This window comes from Pongo abelii, chromosome 10 (genome assembly GCF_028885655.2).
Source record: "Pongo abelii isolate AG06213 chromosome 10, NHGRI_mPonAbe1-v2.0_pri, whole genome shotgun sequence".
Taxonomy (NCBI): domain Eukaryota; kingdom Metazoa; phylum Chordata; class Mammalia; order Primates; family Hominidae; genus Pongo; species Pongo abelii.
The window spans coordinates 27,385,507-27,399,607 of NC_071995.2; the positions used below are offsets into that span (position 1 = coordinate 27,385,507).

Below are 14,101 nucleotides of genomic sequence, written 5' to 3' on the forward strand. Positions count from 1 at the left end.
AAAGGAAATAAAAAAACTTTGGGAAGAAAAGGTCACAGATTCTACAAATTCACACAACTTACTTGTAGAACAACCCCTCAGGTCCTCTGTCAGAGCCTATTTACTCTAATTTTAGCACATTTCAAATGGGTGTGGTAGTGTTTAAATGGTTTCCCAGCCCACAGTAAGTCAGAGGTAGCAAATTAGATAAGAGATGGAGGAAGCACTCTGAGGCTTCAAGAAGTGACAGCTGACAGGCTAGCTGTGCGTAAAGAGACTGAAAAACCCTATAAAAAGCAGGTAGAACTCAAAAAGAATTTGGTGCAGGTGCAATTACTCCCAGATGTCATGCATAGTGCAAAAATGATGTTTACAGTGATGACCCTGAATTATTGAGAAAGGTTAAGTATGTCCAGGTTAAGACATTTTAGAGGATATGTGTAATACATTTTAGTATGCTTTCCACTAAAATTCAAAAATGAAAAACAGCATTGGATTTGAACATAGAAGTTTTAGTTTTCTAAACCACTGACTGTTTGTCCCTCCTGTCAGACAAACCAGGCATCACTGATTTTAGAATTTTAAAATATCAACTTTTAAAAGGTGGTTTTATATTTGTTTGGAGTTTTCAATATTGAATCTCTGAATGAGCATAAGAAACCCAATTTTAAGACAAACGTACAACTCCTAGAATAGCATATTTTTAAAGTACATGCTGTGCATGTTTTCTAGTATAAATCCCATCTTAATCACACAAAATATGTAATAATTTCCCTCATCAATCCCTTACTTAAATTCTTCTGTGAAAAACTGGAACTTCCATGGGACTTTAGCATGCACTGTAAATCCATCTTGAAGTTGTTTAAAATAACAGTGAGAACAATGGGTGGGTCTAAACATATTGAGCTGAGGGTCCAATAGGTTAAGAATTTTTGTTTAATGAAAAATATCAGGTTGTTACCTGAAGTAAAATACCATGATCACAACAGTACAGCCAGCTTTTGGCAATATAATGGTCTTAAGTCATTCATGAGAACTCTTCATTTCTAGCTAATGTGAAAGTCCTTCGTGTGTTTGCCCAGCCATGTCTCTCCAGAGGCTCCGCTGGCAATCACTTTCCATGGAAAGGTTAAGAATTGACCTGTGACACAGAAAGGTGTAGGCTGAGCCTCCTTTTACATAACTTTTGAACAAATCTCGGGTGGTGGGCAATAACCAAAGTCATGGCCTGGATGGCCAGAAACAGGGAACTAAATGAAAAATAGTTTCACAATGATAGGAAGTAAAACTCCAAATTTTACATAGCTATTAAAGTGTTGTTTCTCGTGCCTTGAAAACGTGCTTAAGGTTAGCTCTTTGGAGGGGAGGGAAGGGCCATTTTTTTTCAATTCAATATAAAGTTTGCTAAGAAATATGTGTATATAAAGTTAATCTTTTTAAAGATTATGTAAAATGTATGTATGTAAAATTCAATTTTTATGAGTATAATACTATACTCATAAAAACATTGACTCAAGATTCATATTTGCCTGAAGTTGGAAAATCATTTTAGCTGAAATTTCACAAGTATAGAAGGCTCTTTAGTGAATTACGACTTCAGCCTTTTAATTCATTAAATCAATGACTAAAATAACATTTTTTCAGATTTTCAGATACAATATAGACAATATTATTTTTGCATTTCTGTTCTAACTTTATCTTATCATGTTACCATATGGGCACTTGGACTAAATAACTGACTTATAAAATCTGGCCCAACTCTGAAGGTTTTATCTCATTATACCAAAATTATACACATGCTAAAAACATCGTATTATCCTCTGATTCACTTTTAATCCTTTTTGGTTATGAAACTAATATTACTACAGTAGTGGCATCAAAATATAGCTCAAAATATTTGAAATGCTGTTTTTCCCATTATTCTGATTCAGATAATTTTTCTAAAGTTCAATAAATTAACAATGCTCAAAAATCCTACATAGTTTTCTAGTGTTAATTTCAATTTCCTTTGTTCTATGGTTTGTTACGAAGCTTCATGGAGGCTGCTCAATCAAGTTCAGCTGACTTGGTCCAAGATACTGCAATGGGAAGGAGCTGAGTGACTGAGGGATATAATAGAGCCGGCCACTAGTGCTAGTGCTGACTCTAGGTAGCTCTGTGACCTTGGGAAGATACTTATCATCTCTGGGCTTCCTTTCTTTTTTTCCTATCACGAAATGCAGGGGACTGGCTGAGCTGTGGCTCCTCCTGGCTTCACACTGTTATGACTTGCAGTTCAGTTGCCATAAAGTCAGCAGAGGGAGCACTTTTTCTACATCTTACACGATCTGACTCTCATTTAAACCTTTTTCAAAAATCAAGGGGTTTGTGAAGAACATTCCTGAAACTAAAAGCTGAAAATCCTTCACTCAGTTTGTATCATATCACAGACTTGAATGGAAATTTGAGAAAAGTCTAGAAATTATTTCTGATCCTGGAATTCCATGATAAAGTCCCATGACAGATTTTCTAAAAATCAAGAAGCCAAAACACTCTCATATTAAGCACCCCTTTGTGATCATCTATTTATACAAGACCCAGTGAAAGAGGAACACCTGACCATACTAGAGAGGCTATGTGATGTCACAGACGAAAAGTGAAAAACTTGTCCATCATTAAAACAATTGAAAATTGGGTCTAACATAAACAAACCACACAAGTTAATTGGTAGGTTTTCTTTTGCACTTTTCATTAAGATACATTGGGAACGAGCAGGGAGACACAGCCAGAGCCTGGAGGCTTGCAAGAGATTGGAAATGTGTGACATCAAGCCAATGACAAAAAAAGCTGTAAATCTGAGAACTTCAGTGATTTGTATCCCTATAGTTATAGATATCTTAAAATGAATTGAGCATCCATTATGTCTTTTTTAATTATTAGACAATATCATATTGTATATTAAAGTTTTTATTCCTTAGTAAGAATTTTTAAATCACAAAATAGTGTGGCAATATTTAGGTAATAGAATTTATGGAGTGCTGAAAATACTAGAATATAAAGATAATTTCTAGTTTATCTTCACATACTAAACTTTTCTAAACCAGCTGGTTTCTTGCAGACAGTATTTATTTTTTTAAAATAATTTAAGACAGCATAAGCTTGTACCAAGCATAAGCATTGTAACAAAAGTGCAACTTTTCAGCAAATCCTCCCCAAAAGATATTTTAACTCAAAATATCATTAGCACATATTTTCTCCCTACAAAAATAGCATGTCAGACATCATTAATTGGATGTATTAACAACTATGTACATAAGAGCCACCTTGTAGGCTAAGAGTTTAACGTTGTTTAAACACAGCGTTTGAGGCAAACAGTAGCAACAGCAGCAGCAAATGCACCAAACTGACGAAAAGACCCAGATATTTTCCTCACTCATAGTCAGACTGTTGTGTCTCACCCCTTACATAACATCCAAGTGAGATTTCTCACAGTGCTACCTTGGCAACAAACTAAAAATATCTAGACAAGGTCTTGGTTTAAGCCTTATTAAAAAAGCTTTCTTTGTGATTATCTGGTATCTGGTTTGGTCTCCAGAAAATACATAGACTTGGAGATAGGAAGGCCTCACAGGACTTCATTCTATATCTTTACAGCATTTCCAATCAAAACTGACTAGTTAAATGCTTTCGTTCACTTTTGAATTTTAACAGAATATAGGATATATCAGTTTGGACTTGTTTTTGTTGTTGTTGTTGTTTTTTGTTTTGTTTTGAAGTTCAGTGCACTTTTTTACAGTAAGATTACAAAAATTTAGGAACATGATGATTAATGAGAGTGGGAATAGATGCACTTGAGATGTGTATGTATAGATACCTATCTATGGATAAACAGAAATCTGGATAGATATCTATATATGGACTAAGAAGAAATTAAGATGAGTCCATTAATTCACGGTCAATTTCTCAATAAAGTGTTAGCAAATGCACTAGGAATGATTCTGGCCTTCTCATCCATCTCCTTCCCTGACTTGGTTCTGACGATGGCCCAGCTCCGTGTTTCTTTAACGAGTGCAAGTTACTAAGAGATACCATTTAAACCACTTCAGAATAGGTTGCAACGTGAGCAACTGCATCCTCACTTCTTTGAAAAATATATGCCTTTTAGAAAGCTGAACACTGGAAAATACTGAAGAGTAAATTCAATTCTAAAAGATCCTCAATCTGTTTGTGGAAAGCCTCCTAAAACAGGCAGGGCAGCTTTGAGAACTAGCTCTACATAACAACTACCTGCTGTTCCATGTCAACTCCAAAGACGTCAAAGGTGTTAACATCTTTCCCCTACCCCGGGGTTCACCTAGCTCAGCCACAGAACAGACCCTTCTTACTTCCTCTCGAATTAGCTTCCAATTTTAAGAGATAATGGAACATGGCCTAAAAGGGGGAAAAACTTTTTTGGGGGCTTAAAAAAAAGAGCCAATGTCTTTCGCAGATGATCTTTTACAGCTGGTGGGAGGAAGAAAGGGATGTTAGTGTGTAGAGGGTGGGGTGGTGAGGGATGAGCAAAACAGGAACTCCAAATGTACACATAACACCTGTTTTGTTGTTCTTGTTTATGCCTGTCGTGCATCTATTACACTTCCTCACTTAAAGACGTTAAGGGTGTTTTAACTTCTCACTCTGCTTGAACCTCCGTCCTTCGGGACGCAAGGATTCAGGGAGCTTCCTTTCCTGGCTGCGAGGGATCTTCCTGAGCAGAGCTCTCCGAGTTCCCCGGCTCGCGTGGGCCGGCGAAGGGCAGGTGGGTGCGGCCGTGCGGGTGCTGGGGGTGCGGCGCCCCAAGGGGCGCCACCTCGTGCGGCAGGAGGGTCGCGGCGGCGGCGCCCGCCTTCTCGGGAGGGGGCGACAACACCGAGGACAGGCAGGGGAACGCGGCGGCGGCGGCGGCAGCGGCGGCGGCGGCGGCCGCGGCTGCCGCCGGGGCGGGGATGCCGGGGTATAGCAGCGGGAACGGGGCGGCGGCCGCCGCCGGGTACAGATACTTCTCCAGGCCGCTCTTGTCCAGGAAGGGCTGCACGTAGGCGGCAGCTGCAGAAGGCGAGAGGAAGCAGAAGGGCAGGCAGAAGGGGGCCGCGGCGGCCGCGGGCTGCGGGAAGGGCGCGCCCCCGCCTCCGCCGAACGCCACCAGCGAGCTGAGCAGGGCGGCGTCGGGTCTCAGCAGCGCGGCCGCGGCGGCAGGGTCCGGCCCCAGGAGCGCGGCTGCCGCCGCCGCCGCGCCACCCCCCGGGCCGCCGCCGCTGCCGCCGCCGCGGGAATCCAGCTTCATCCTCTTGGGCGCCGGCGAGTCCTCCCCGGGAGGCTCCTGCTTGATGGTGACGCGGCTCGCCCCCGCGCCTTTGCCTTTCTCGCGGTCCGGCCGGGCCTCGGCTTCGCCGCCGTAGCCGCTGTCGGTGTCCGTGTCGTTCTCGGCGGCGAGCTCGGCGCTGGGCTGAGTCCGCTGGATGACCGGCACGCAGTAGGCGAGGGGCTCCAGCTTCTGCCCCGCGCGCTCCAGGCAGGGGGCGGCCGCGGACCCAGCGGCCGAGGGAGCGCCGGTGCCTTTGCTCAGAGGGACCTGTTGAGTCAACAGCTGCGGGGTGGGCAAGAACTGGGTGGCCACGGCGTGCAAGTGGTTGATCAGCTGGACACACCGCGGCTCCCTGGGTGTCCAGCTCTCAAACCGGGAGAGGTATTGCAAGACTTCTTTGGCGCATGTTTGAAATCCCGAGTGGAACGCATCCAAATCGGACTGAATGGGCGATTTCAGAGATCGCTCCCCTAGGATGAGGAAGGGATGGGGGTGGGGGACGGAGGAGTGGAGGCAAGAAGAAACATACCCACGTTAAAACATCTGCTTATCACGTGGGCCCTGCATCGACTAAAGTGATCTCGGTTTTTCCCCAGTATTCAAGTGATATAACCCACCGGTTGCCGAGAGAAGGGGGGTGGCGGAGGTGCGGAGCGGGGAGAGGGCGCTCTCCTCCCAGCTGAAAACCAAAGTGGAGCGGGTGCAACCGCCACTTTAAAACCTGATTCCTCCGAGTTCTGCTGAAAGCCTCTAGGATGCTTCGGGAAATGGGCTCGTTCCAATGAAGGGAAAGTATAAGCAATTTAACAAATGAGAGAGAAACCATGAGCCCACGGAAAGAGATGGGGTGCGGGTGAGGGTGTCCTGACACTGCTCCCCTGTGGGCTGCCCCGCTTCATCAGGGTAGGCTGGCCTCCCTGAACTGACTTACCATTCTGTAAAGCAATTATCTTCTGATGCTGTTGCTCGGTTAAGGCGGTTAAAGCTTTTAAGTGTTTCAAAGTTAATTCCAAGACTACAGCTTTCTCCAGATGCCCCAGAGTCTGCAGTGGTGCAAAAAAGAAAGGGGCACTTGGTTACTTAAAAACACACATTTGGCTTAATTGGCTGTCCATTCAGCACAGCAATTTAAGCAAACACTTTGAAAGAAGTACTATTCTTTTACTTCTTGAGCTTTCCACAAGACAGGTTATAAATGATTTCTTGCCTTCAGCTGGGAGCACCTACTCTGAGTTTGCGGGAAACTCTATGGTGTAGCACAAGTTTTAAGTCAGGAACTTATATTTACATTTATTCTTATATTTTCTGGGAGTCGCACCAGACTATTAACACGCCCTTGGAGAGCAGCAAAGAATGAAAATGTGCATCTTACTGTCAATTTCAGATGTTCAGGCAGTAAATCTTTCAGCTGAGCAATGCATTCATTAATTCGGTCTCTTCTTTTCTTTTCTATTAATCTGTGCGGTAATTTGTAGGTATCCTTAATACATGAGAGTCATGGAAAAGAGAGAAAACAGTAAGCGAAACATTCACTTATTGGATATTACCCTCGTCTGCCCCCCCCCCGCCCCCCCCACCATAAAACATACTATGTGATAAACTATACCCAAGAAACCTCTTTCCTCTAGTCTGTTCTGCAATGCAATTTAAATTCAGGTATGATGTTTAATATCCCCCTGAGAGTACTCAGCAAGCCACTTAAAATTCACAGTTGGGGAAGCTCAGGGGCTGGAATATATTTGCGGGCAGAGCTTCACTGTGAAATCAATGGCCCTAATTAACTATCCATGCAGGTTATGAGGAATATCGAGAACTTACACTTACCTTGGTGTCGTCTCGTTTCATACTCCTTTTGGGTTTACACATATACAAAGAGGAATAGTCCAGTCTGCAAAACAGAAATCAGCATCAGGCACCCATTCGGGGAGGGGCACTGCCCTCGCCAGCTCCATACCACTTTCTGGAGAAGAAAAAAATCAAACCAAAGCCTAGACAGATATTCGCAAGGGTGCGTGCACCTTACCCTATAAAATCTCTATGTTCCAGTAACTGTCTCTCTTGCAAATGAGGAATTCCTTCGTCCATGTTCAACTGCTGTTCGTTTCCTCTGTTTCGATTTTTGGGGCTCTGTACAATAATCTGTGGGACGGTAGGCTTGGGAGACCTTGGGGGGATCTGTGCGTCTCCAGTCTCTCTCGCTCTCCCTCTTCAGTGCAGTGTTGAAAGTGTGAAGCAGTTGGTCCCCCCCCTCCACCGCGCTCGCACACACACACGCACACACACGCACACTCGCGCCGGCCCCACTGCGCTGGTAGTTTGCTCTCACTCCAGGCAGTGTTTGGCCACAGGGCACGCGCGTCGCCGGCCAGACCAGCACCCAGCTCACGTGCGGAACGTACCATCCGCGGTCCAGCCCGGAGGGGGGCGGGGGAGGAGGGGCTGGGCCGGGAGGGGGCGTCGGGAGAGGGCGGCGAGAGAAGGCGAACGGCAGGAGGGGGCGGGGACACCTGATCAGGGCCACCGGAAAGGAAAAACAACTTCGGCCAAGCTATTCATCTTCCCAAAGGCGATGCAGTCGGCAGGAGGAGGGGGGAGTGGGGGTGCAGGGGTGCGGGGCAGCCTGAGCTTCCTTGGCTGGAAAATGCGACTCCCTGGGTTCGTCCGTTATTACGGTGCAGGAATGTGAACGTGGCTTTTTGCTTTTCCACCGATTGTGCAGTTGGTTTGAACCATAGAAAGGAAGGGAAAAGAGAATTCGCGGTGGGTAAACTTGAGTCCCAAAGGAAATTTTGCAGACTTGTTTGCTCACTGATCAGTGGCCTGGAGGGACTCCTTGGCGCTGGGTGGAGAGGTTGCCTCGAGAAGAAGCAACTTGCAATCCGCTCCTTGAAGGATTTAAGATACATGAAAACGTTGTCACTGGGTCCGAATGTCGCAATCCAAGTGTCTTTCGGTGACACGGCGTCCCTGGGCCAACTAAACTTACCCGCAGCAGCCGGAATTGCGGTGCCACTAATCACAGCAGCAGATGACTACGTTTGGGGCCGCGTGTGCTCCTGGAGGAACGCGGCGGGGAGCGAGCCGGGGTTGAGTGGGGGCTGGGAAGGGAGAAGGGGGTGGCACGAGAGGGGCTACCACAGAAAAGCTATGCAGCATTTATCACCCGCCCGCTCAACTCTGCTGCGTTCCGAGCCTCCGGTGACGCTACATGCTTTCCCCATCCCCCCGCCCCCCCGCGCGATAAGAGACGCCCGGAGTGTGCAGAGCCCACGTTTACTACCGCTGGCACCTCCAAAGCCTCCCTCCTTAATCCTGTCTCAAACGGGTACCAGCACAGGGCCAGCAACGTGATCCGACCTGCCGCTGCTGCCACATCACTGCTCGGGGAACCCGTGCGCGCGCGCGCTCGCCCTGCAGCCGCGGCGCTCGGCGCCGGGAAGCACAGGCCAGCAAGAGCCGGGTTACCTTTCCCCAGAGCCACGCCGGGAGCATGACTCACTGCTAGTGAGAGTTACCGGGAGGTGCCCGGGGATGCGCACTGCCCACGCCGCCCTGCGAGCCCAGGGGAAACCATGTCCTGAGGGACTCCCAGGGGTGGGATGGAAGCTATATATATATTTCTCTAGATATACATAAAGGCATAGAGAAAAAACCAAGGTTTTTCCTGCACAGAGAGGGATATTTACATTCTCCCCGGGGTGATCTCCGAAACGTTGATTATTGCCAGTGATAAGTGAACCGAGGGGAGAAGAACGCCGAAGGTACACGCACCAGGGCGCAGCAGGGACTGGGGTGCCCGCTACGTGTCCCCCGGCCCGCCCCGCCGGGCACGGGTTCCGGGGACGGATCTGGGTCGCGGGAAGCGGCGGCTGGGAGGAGGTCACGTGTCTGCAGGAGTCGCGTCTCCTCCCCGACTCCAGGAGCAGCCCGGGCCGCGGCGGCCGCTCGCGCTGCTGCAGTCTCCGGAGTCCTGGGCGGAGACGCGCACTGCGTCTGGCTTCGTGACTCGGGCGGCGGCGGCGGCCCAGGATCACCCCGGCGTGAGGAGACGCTCGCGGTCCGTTCAGTTCATCTGTTTAGAGGGCCTTTTAAGGTCTCTCGACTTCCTCAAATAGGGGAACGTATTTTGCACCAAACAGGCAGTTTAATCACGATGGTTCTTAATTTAAAAAGTATTTTTAAAATGCTGACTTTATTTTAAACCTCGGTCCTACCTCTCTTCTATTTCCAAAAGGTTAGGTAATTAAGACCCTTCAATGGGGAGGGCACGTTGGAGCCCTAAAAGCGACCTATTCCTGCAGTACTGTGTCATTTTTACCTCTTTTTAATTGACTAAAAATGGGAATGCCGTTAGGTGAATAATTTAAAAATTAAAACACCAGGTCCCCTTCTAGATTTCTGAATGTTTGGAGTAGAAAGGGGATGTAAACATTTGCTCCAGAGCTAAATTTCACTTGAAAAGGATGACTGGTTAGGGAAAATGAAATAAAGACAAGATCACTGCATTTTGGCCTCGTCGGGCTAAAAACACAAGGCAGACATCTGATCAGGGCAAACCTTAGAAGCTAAGTCTGGGGCAGAGATTAAATGCAAGTTGGAATAGGAGGAACATGATCAGGAGCCTTGAGGCTCAAGGGTGGGTTAAGCTTGCAGCACCCCATAATCTAAAGGGACAAAAAGCTGCAAATGACAAATGAAGCTTTTTTCTGTTATCTCTTTGAGCCTCTTCTCTCCCCCATCCTTTCTGCCCCAAGCTTCCCCACTTCCATACCCTTTTCCCGTGATACCTACTCCAACTGCAGATGGGGTCTTTTCCTAGTTTTTATCTCCTTTTTTGTTCTTGGTCCCCTTTTCCTCTTCTTTTCTGTCTTTTCTTTACATGCTCACCTTTTAACTCATGTTTCCCTTTTTCATTTCTTCTTTATCTTCCTTTCCCTTATGTTCTCTGTCTACCTTTTTCCTGTTAAATGCCAGCTTTTGCCCTTTCTCTGTAGTTCTGTCAATCTCCTGTTTGCTTTTTGCCCTTTTTTTCTTTGATCTTTCACCCTGGCGACTCTTCTTGCTTACCCACTTCCCTTAAACTTGAATCCCACTCCTGTTCTTTCTCAAACTCTTGGCTTCTGGAATATTGGGCATAGTTTGATGCCTCTGAATATCCCTTGCACAAGAAGGGTGTAACAATAGCTAACAACTATATAGCCTTTAAGATTAGAGTACCAGACTGCATTCAAAGAGCTTTTTATGTAGTAAGTCATTAATCATTTCCACAACCCTCTAAGGTAGATACTATTATTGTTTCCATTCTACAGATGAGAAAATGCTTACAAAGTGAGATTACAAAATATTTCCAAGGTCCCAGAGCCAGGATTTAAGCCCAGACAGTGGGTTCCAGAGTCTGGACCCTGAACTCTTACACCTCAATGTGAATAGTGAGTGGTAAGGTGTAAGTGTTAACTAGCTGCTTCAGGGATGTTTTTCTATTTACCAGTATAAGTGTGCACATTTGTGTGTGCGTGTGTGTGTGTGTGAATGAACTTCTGTGGGGAGTTTTGCAAGAGAGATGGAAAAGGGAGAGATGTTAGCATTGGAGCTGATGACAGAGATAAGAAAAGCTATGGCAAAAAGAAGAGAGGCAGTCTTTTGCCATGTCAGTGAGTCATTCAGTTGGCATCTAGCTTCAAATTTATTGATTTAAATCCAAATATCCTAATTAATTGTTATAATTTTGTACAGATGGACAGATGGAAGTACAGTTTAGAAAAGGCTGATGGTGACCAGCTGTTCACCAGCTCTGCTGAGCAAACTGAGCCAAGCTCTAATGTGAAGACTTCAGGTTAGTAATAGGAAAAGTTCACCTGTGGTGAGGTTAGAAAGGGAAAAAAAGCACCCTAACAAAGGAACAGAAACTGGAATGCCATCTTTGGATATGTTTTAAAATAGGTTGAGTCTTATCTTTTTAGGAAAGCTTAATGCTATCCTGCTGAAAGCCAAGAAGATACAAGATGAGCTCAAAGCCCTTTTGAGCTTATAATTAAAGAATTTTGTGATGCTTTGCTTTCAATTAAAGATATCCATCTTTCTCCTTTTAATAGGCGAGGGGTAGCTGCTTCCATTGCTTTTCTTTGGTTAAGTAAGGAAATCATTACCTATAGAGACACTAATGAAAGGAAATACTTAGGCCAATTCTCCCCCCTGCCTAAGTATCCTAAGTCCTGCACTCATTATATTCACCCTGTGACTTTAGAAGGCCTTATCCTGTTTGCAAAGTCTTGGATTTCCAACAGAAACAGAACTTGCCTGAAAGGATTAAAGTTTCCATGGGGAATAGAGGTTTTCTGCCTCTTTAGGGTTCTGCAAGCCCTACTGCCCTTCTGGAGAATTAACTCCAGGGTGTTTTAGGAACCCAAGTGTGATCCAAACTAACTGTACATCTCTGATGGCCCCAAGATCTGCTTAGGGGCGTAGAGTCTCCTGCCTGTGATACTGTGAAAATGGCCCATCTGAAGGGCAGAAGCCATTCTTGATCACCTCTGTTTTAGACAGCGGACAAGAATCTACAGACATTTTACATCAAAGTTAAGCAGAGTCCACAAAAATCTAAAAAAGTTTTGGGTTGATGCTAAAATGAAGGCCTAGAGGGGATAGCGGGGTGGGATCTGGACTTACAAAAGCTTCCCTAGGAATTTCGGCTCTTGGCATGCACACCTGCTCTCAAGGGAGAAGAGTTAATGTTGTCAGGCACACCACAGAAAGAAGGGTGCCTCAGAGAAGGATTTAAGGAGGGACGGTAATTCCACTGCTACTCACCAGAAGCCAGTATGACTTTAAAATATTGATGATGTTATTTGCTGAAAGTACCAGATTTTAAATGCCAGAATAGAAGATTGAGTTTTCCAGTTGCATACTCAGCAAATGAGCAGAAACAGCACACGTGTCCCCTTTTAATTTGTAAAGGAACTTAAGTCTTTCTGTAGACTATCAATTAATGTGTCTGTGGCCATAAACATACCTATGAATCATGTTTTATATTTATGTAACACTGCTCAAGAAGTTTATGCACTTATTAGTCTTTGCATAGCTTCAAGGAGCAGATAATATTGAGTATTAGAAATAAATTTTATTTCTGCTGAAATCATTTGTATTTTCATATTTATGTGACGATCAAAACCATTCATGCAGGCTGTTCTGAATTTCACGTGTGCTCAACGTTCCTGGAGTTCTTAACATACAAAAGACAACTAGGAGAGAGCCAAGCCCAAAGACCACAATAGGAGGATTCCCTGGCCCTTCTGCCCCTAAGTATCTGCCTGGTCCCTCATGGTGCCCATGTGCTTCTCATACTCATTGAGGTGGATCCATAATGAGACTGGAAAAGTAGCATGAGGAGAAGATGACAACCCCATTAAGGACTTTCACGAAGTGTTCTCTACCATTTCTCTGGAGTCTCCTGGACTAGTTGGACGGTGTCTGCAGGAAGAGGGGCCTTTTAGTGTCTGTGTTTCCTTTGTTACTGCTGATGAAAATTCTTGGAAAAATCTTCCAAGAAAAACATGTTTATGCAATGTGAAGCACATTCAAATATAAATAAGATGCACTAAATGTCCACTTCTCTCACCCACCCACTATGGGCTTCATACGGTCCTTACATCAATTGTCAGATGGTGTCCGCCTGGTGCAGAGAGCTGTCAGTAACAGATAATTCTTCTGGCTTTAAAGGTACTCCTACTTTAAAACAACAACAACAACAACAGAAAACTAGCTAAGGAGGGTTAAATCCAGACTTACAATCAAAACTATTGGTATAAAACTTTTTATTTAATAGCTAAAGTGATAAATCATATATAACAATTACCCAACAAGTACTATGGTTCTGGTATTAACTTATAATCACCATTAGTAAGGAAACTGACTGAAATCTAGGCTGTGTATATTAGTTAAGGTCTGCATTTCAGCCAAAATAACAGCAACTTAAATTAGGAAGTTCTTTTTTGGTCACATAAAAGAAGTCTGAAGGTAAGCAGTCCAGGGGTAACATGAAGTGGTAAAAGTGCCATCACTGTCCCAGACTTCTGCTTTTCCACTCTCCACCAGCGTCTATCTGCAAGATCACCCCATGGTCAGAAGATGGCTGCAGGAACTCCTGCAGGGAAGGATGAAAGGGTGCCTGCCAACTGAGCAAGGTCCCTTTAAGGAGCTTTTTTTTTTTTGCAAGCTCCACCCATCTCATTGTCCAATCCCATTACAAGAGGTTACAAATGTAGTTTTCAAAGCTGAGGCTCCACAGCTCCTCAGTTTTCTTTTAGTAAACGGGAAGTGGAGACTAGATATTGAGTTGGCACTAGCCATCTCTGCGGTGATGTGACTAAAAGGAAATGGTTTGTCCATGTCCTCTTCTTTTTTTCATCAGTGAGTCTGTTCCCCTCTATTATGCCATATGAGTTGGCAGCATCATTTTATTGTATTAGGGTATTTAATTCCAATTTCAGAAAAATGTCAATCTTCCTGTCTGCAATTGCACAAACTTAACTAACTCCTTAAGCACATGGTCCTTAACGTCTGTATTTTTAAGTTCTAATAATTGTAGAAATCTGCTTAGGGAGGAAATTTAATAGAGTTTGCTCTTCTTCCTGTAGAATGCAAATTTCAGCTGCATGTTTCCTTGGAAATGATTGTCTGCCTTTTTACGTAGCAGACCTGTCCTCTGGTTGTCCTGTCCCTGCAGCTGTGCCTTCTGCCTCTGGCAGTTGGCTTGAAGAGAGCAACTTCCAGGAGAAAGGCACTCTCTGATAGTTCCTTGAA

At 45.1% G+C, this 14,101-nt stretch overlaps 1 protein-coding gene and 1 long non-coding RNA gene across 3 annotated transcripts in view; one reads left to right on the plus strand and one right to left on the minus strand.

The window, feature by feature from the left end:
• Positions 1-897: 897 nt before the first annotated feature.
• Positions 898-9,201, minus strand: BHLHE41 (basic helix-loop-helix family member e41). Of its 2 annotated transcripts, none has more exons than XM_063712073.1 (5): positions 9,074-9,201; positions 7,127-7,190; positions 6,675-6,782; positions 6,234-6,345; positions 898-5,772 (listed from the first exon to the last, which is right to left on the minus strand). In XM_063712073.1, the coding sequence occupies exons 2-5, from the start codon at positions 7,166-7,168 to the stop codon at positions 4,670-4,672; spliced, it is 1,365 nt and encodes a 454-aa protein (XP_063568143.1). In that variant the 5' UTR covers positions 7,169-7,190; positions 9,074-9,201; the 3' UTR covers positions 898-4,669. The 2 variants fall into 2 exon arrangements, with proteins under 2 accessions (XP_063568143.1, XP_002823091.4); XM_002823045.6 differs by lacking the exon at positions 9,074-9,201 and adding an exon at positions 7,326-8,482.
• Positions 4,520-14,101, plus strand: part of LOC134759495 (uncharacterized) — a 59,346-nt gene continuing 49,764 nt past the window's right edge. The window contains exon 1 of the long non-coding RNA XR_010135744.1: positions 4,520-4,756. This is a non-coding gene — a long non-coding RNA (uncharacterized LOC134759495). The remainder of the gene's footprint in view (positions 4,757-14,101) is intronic.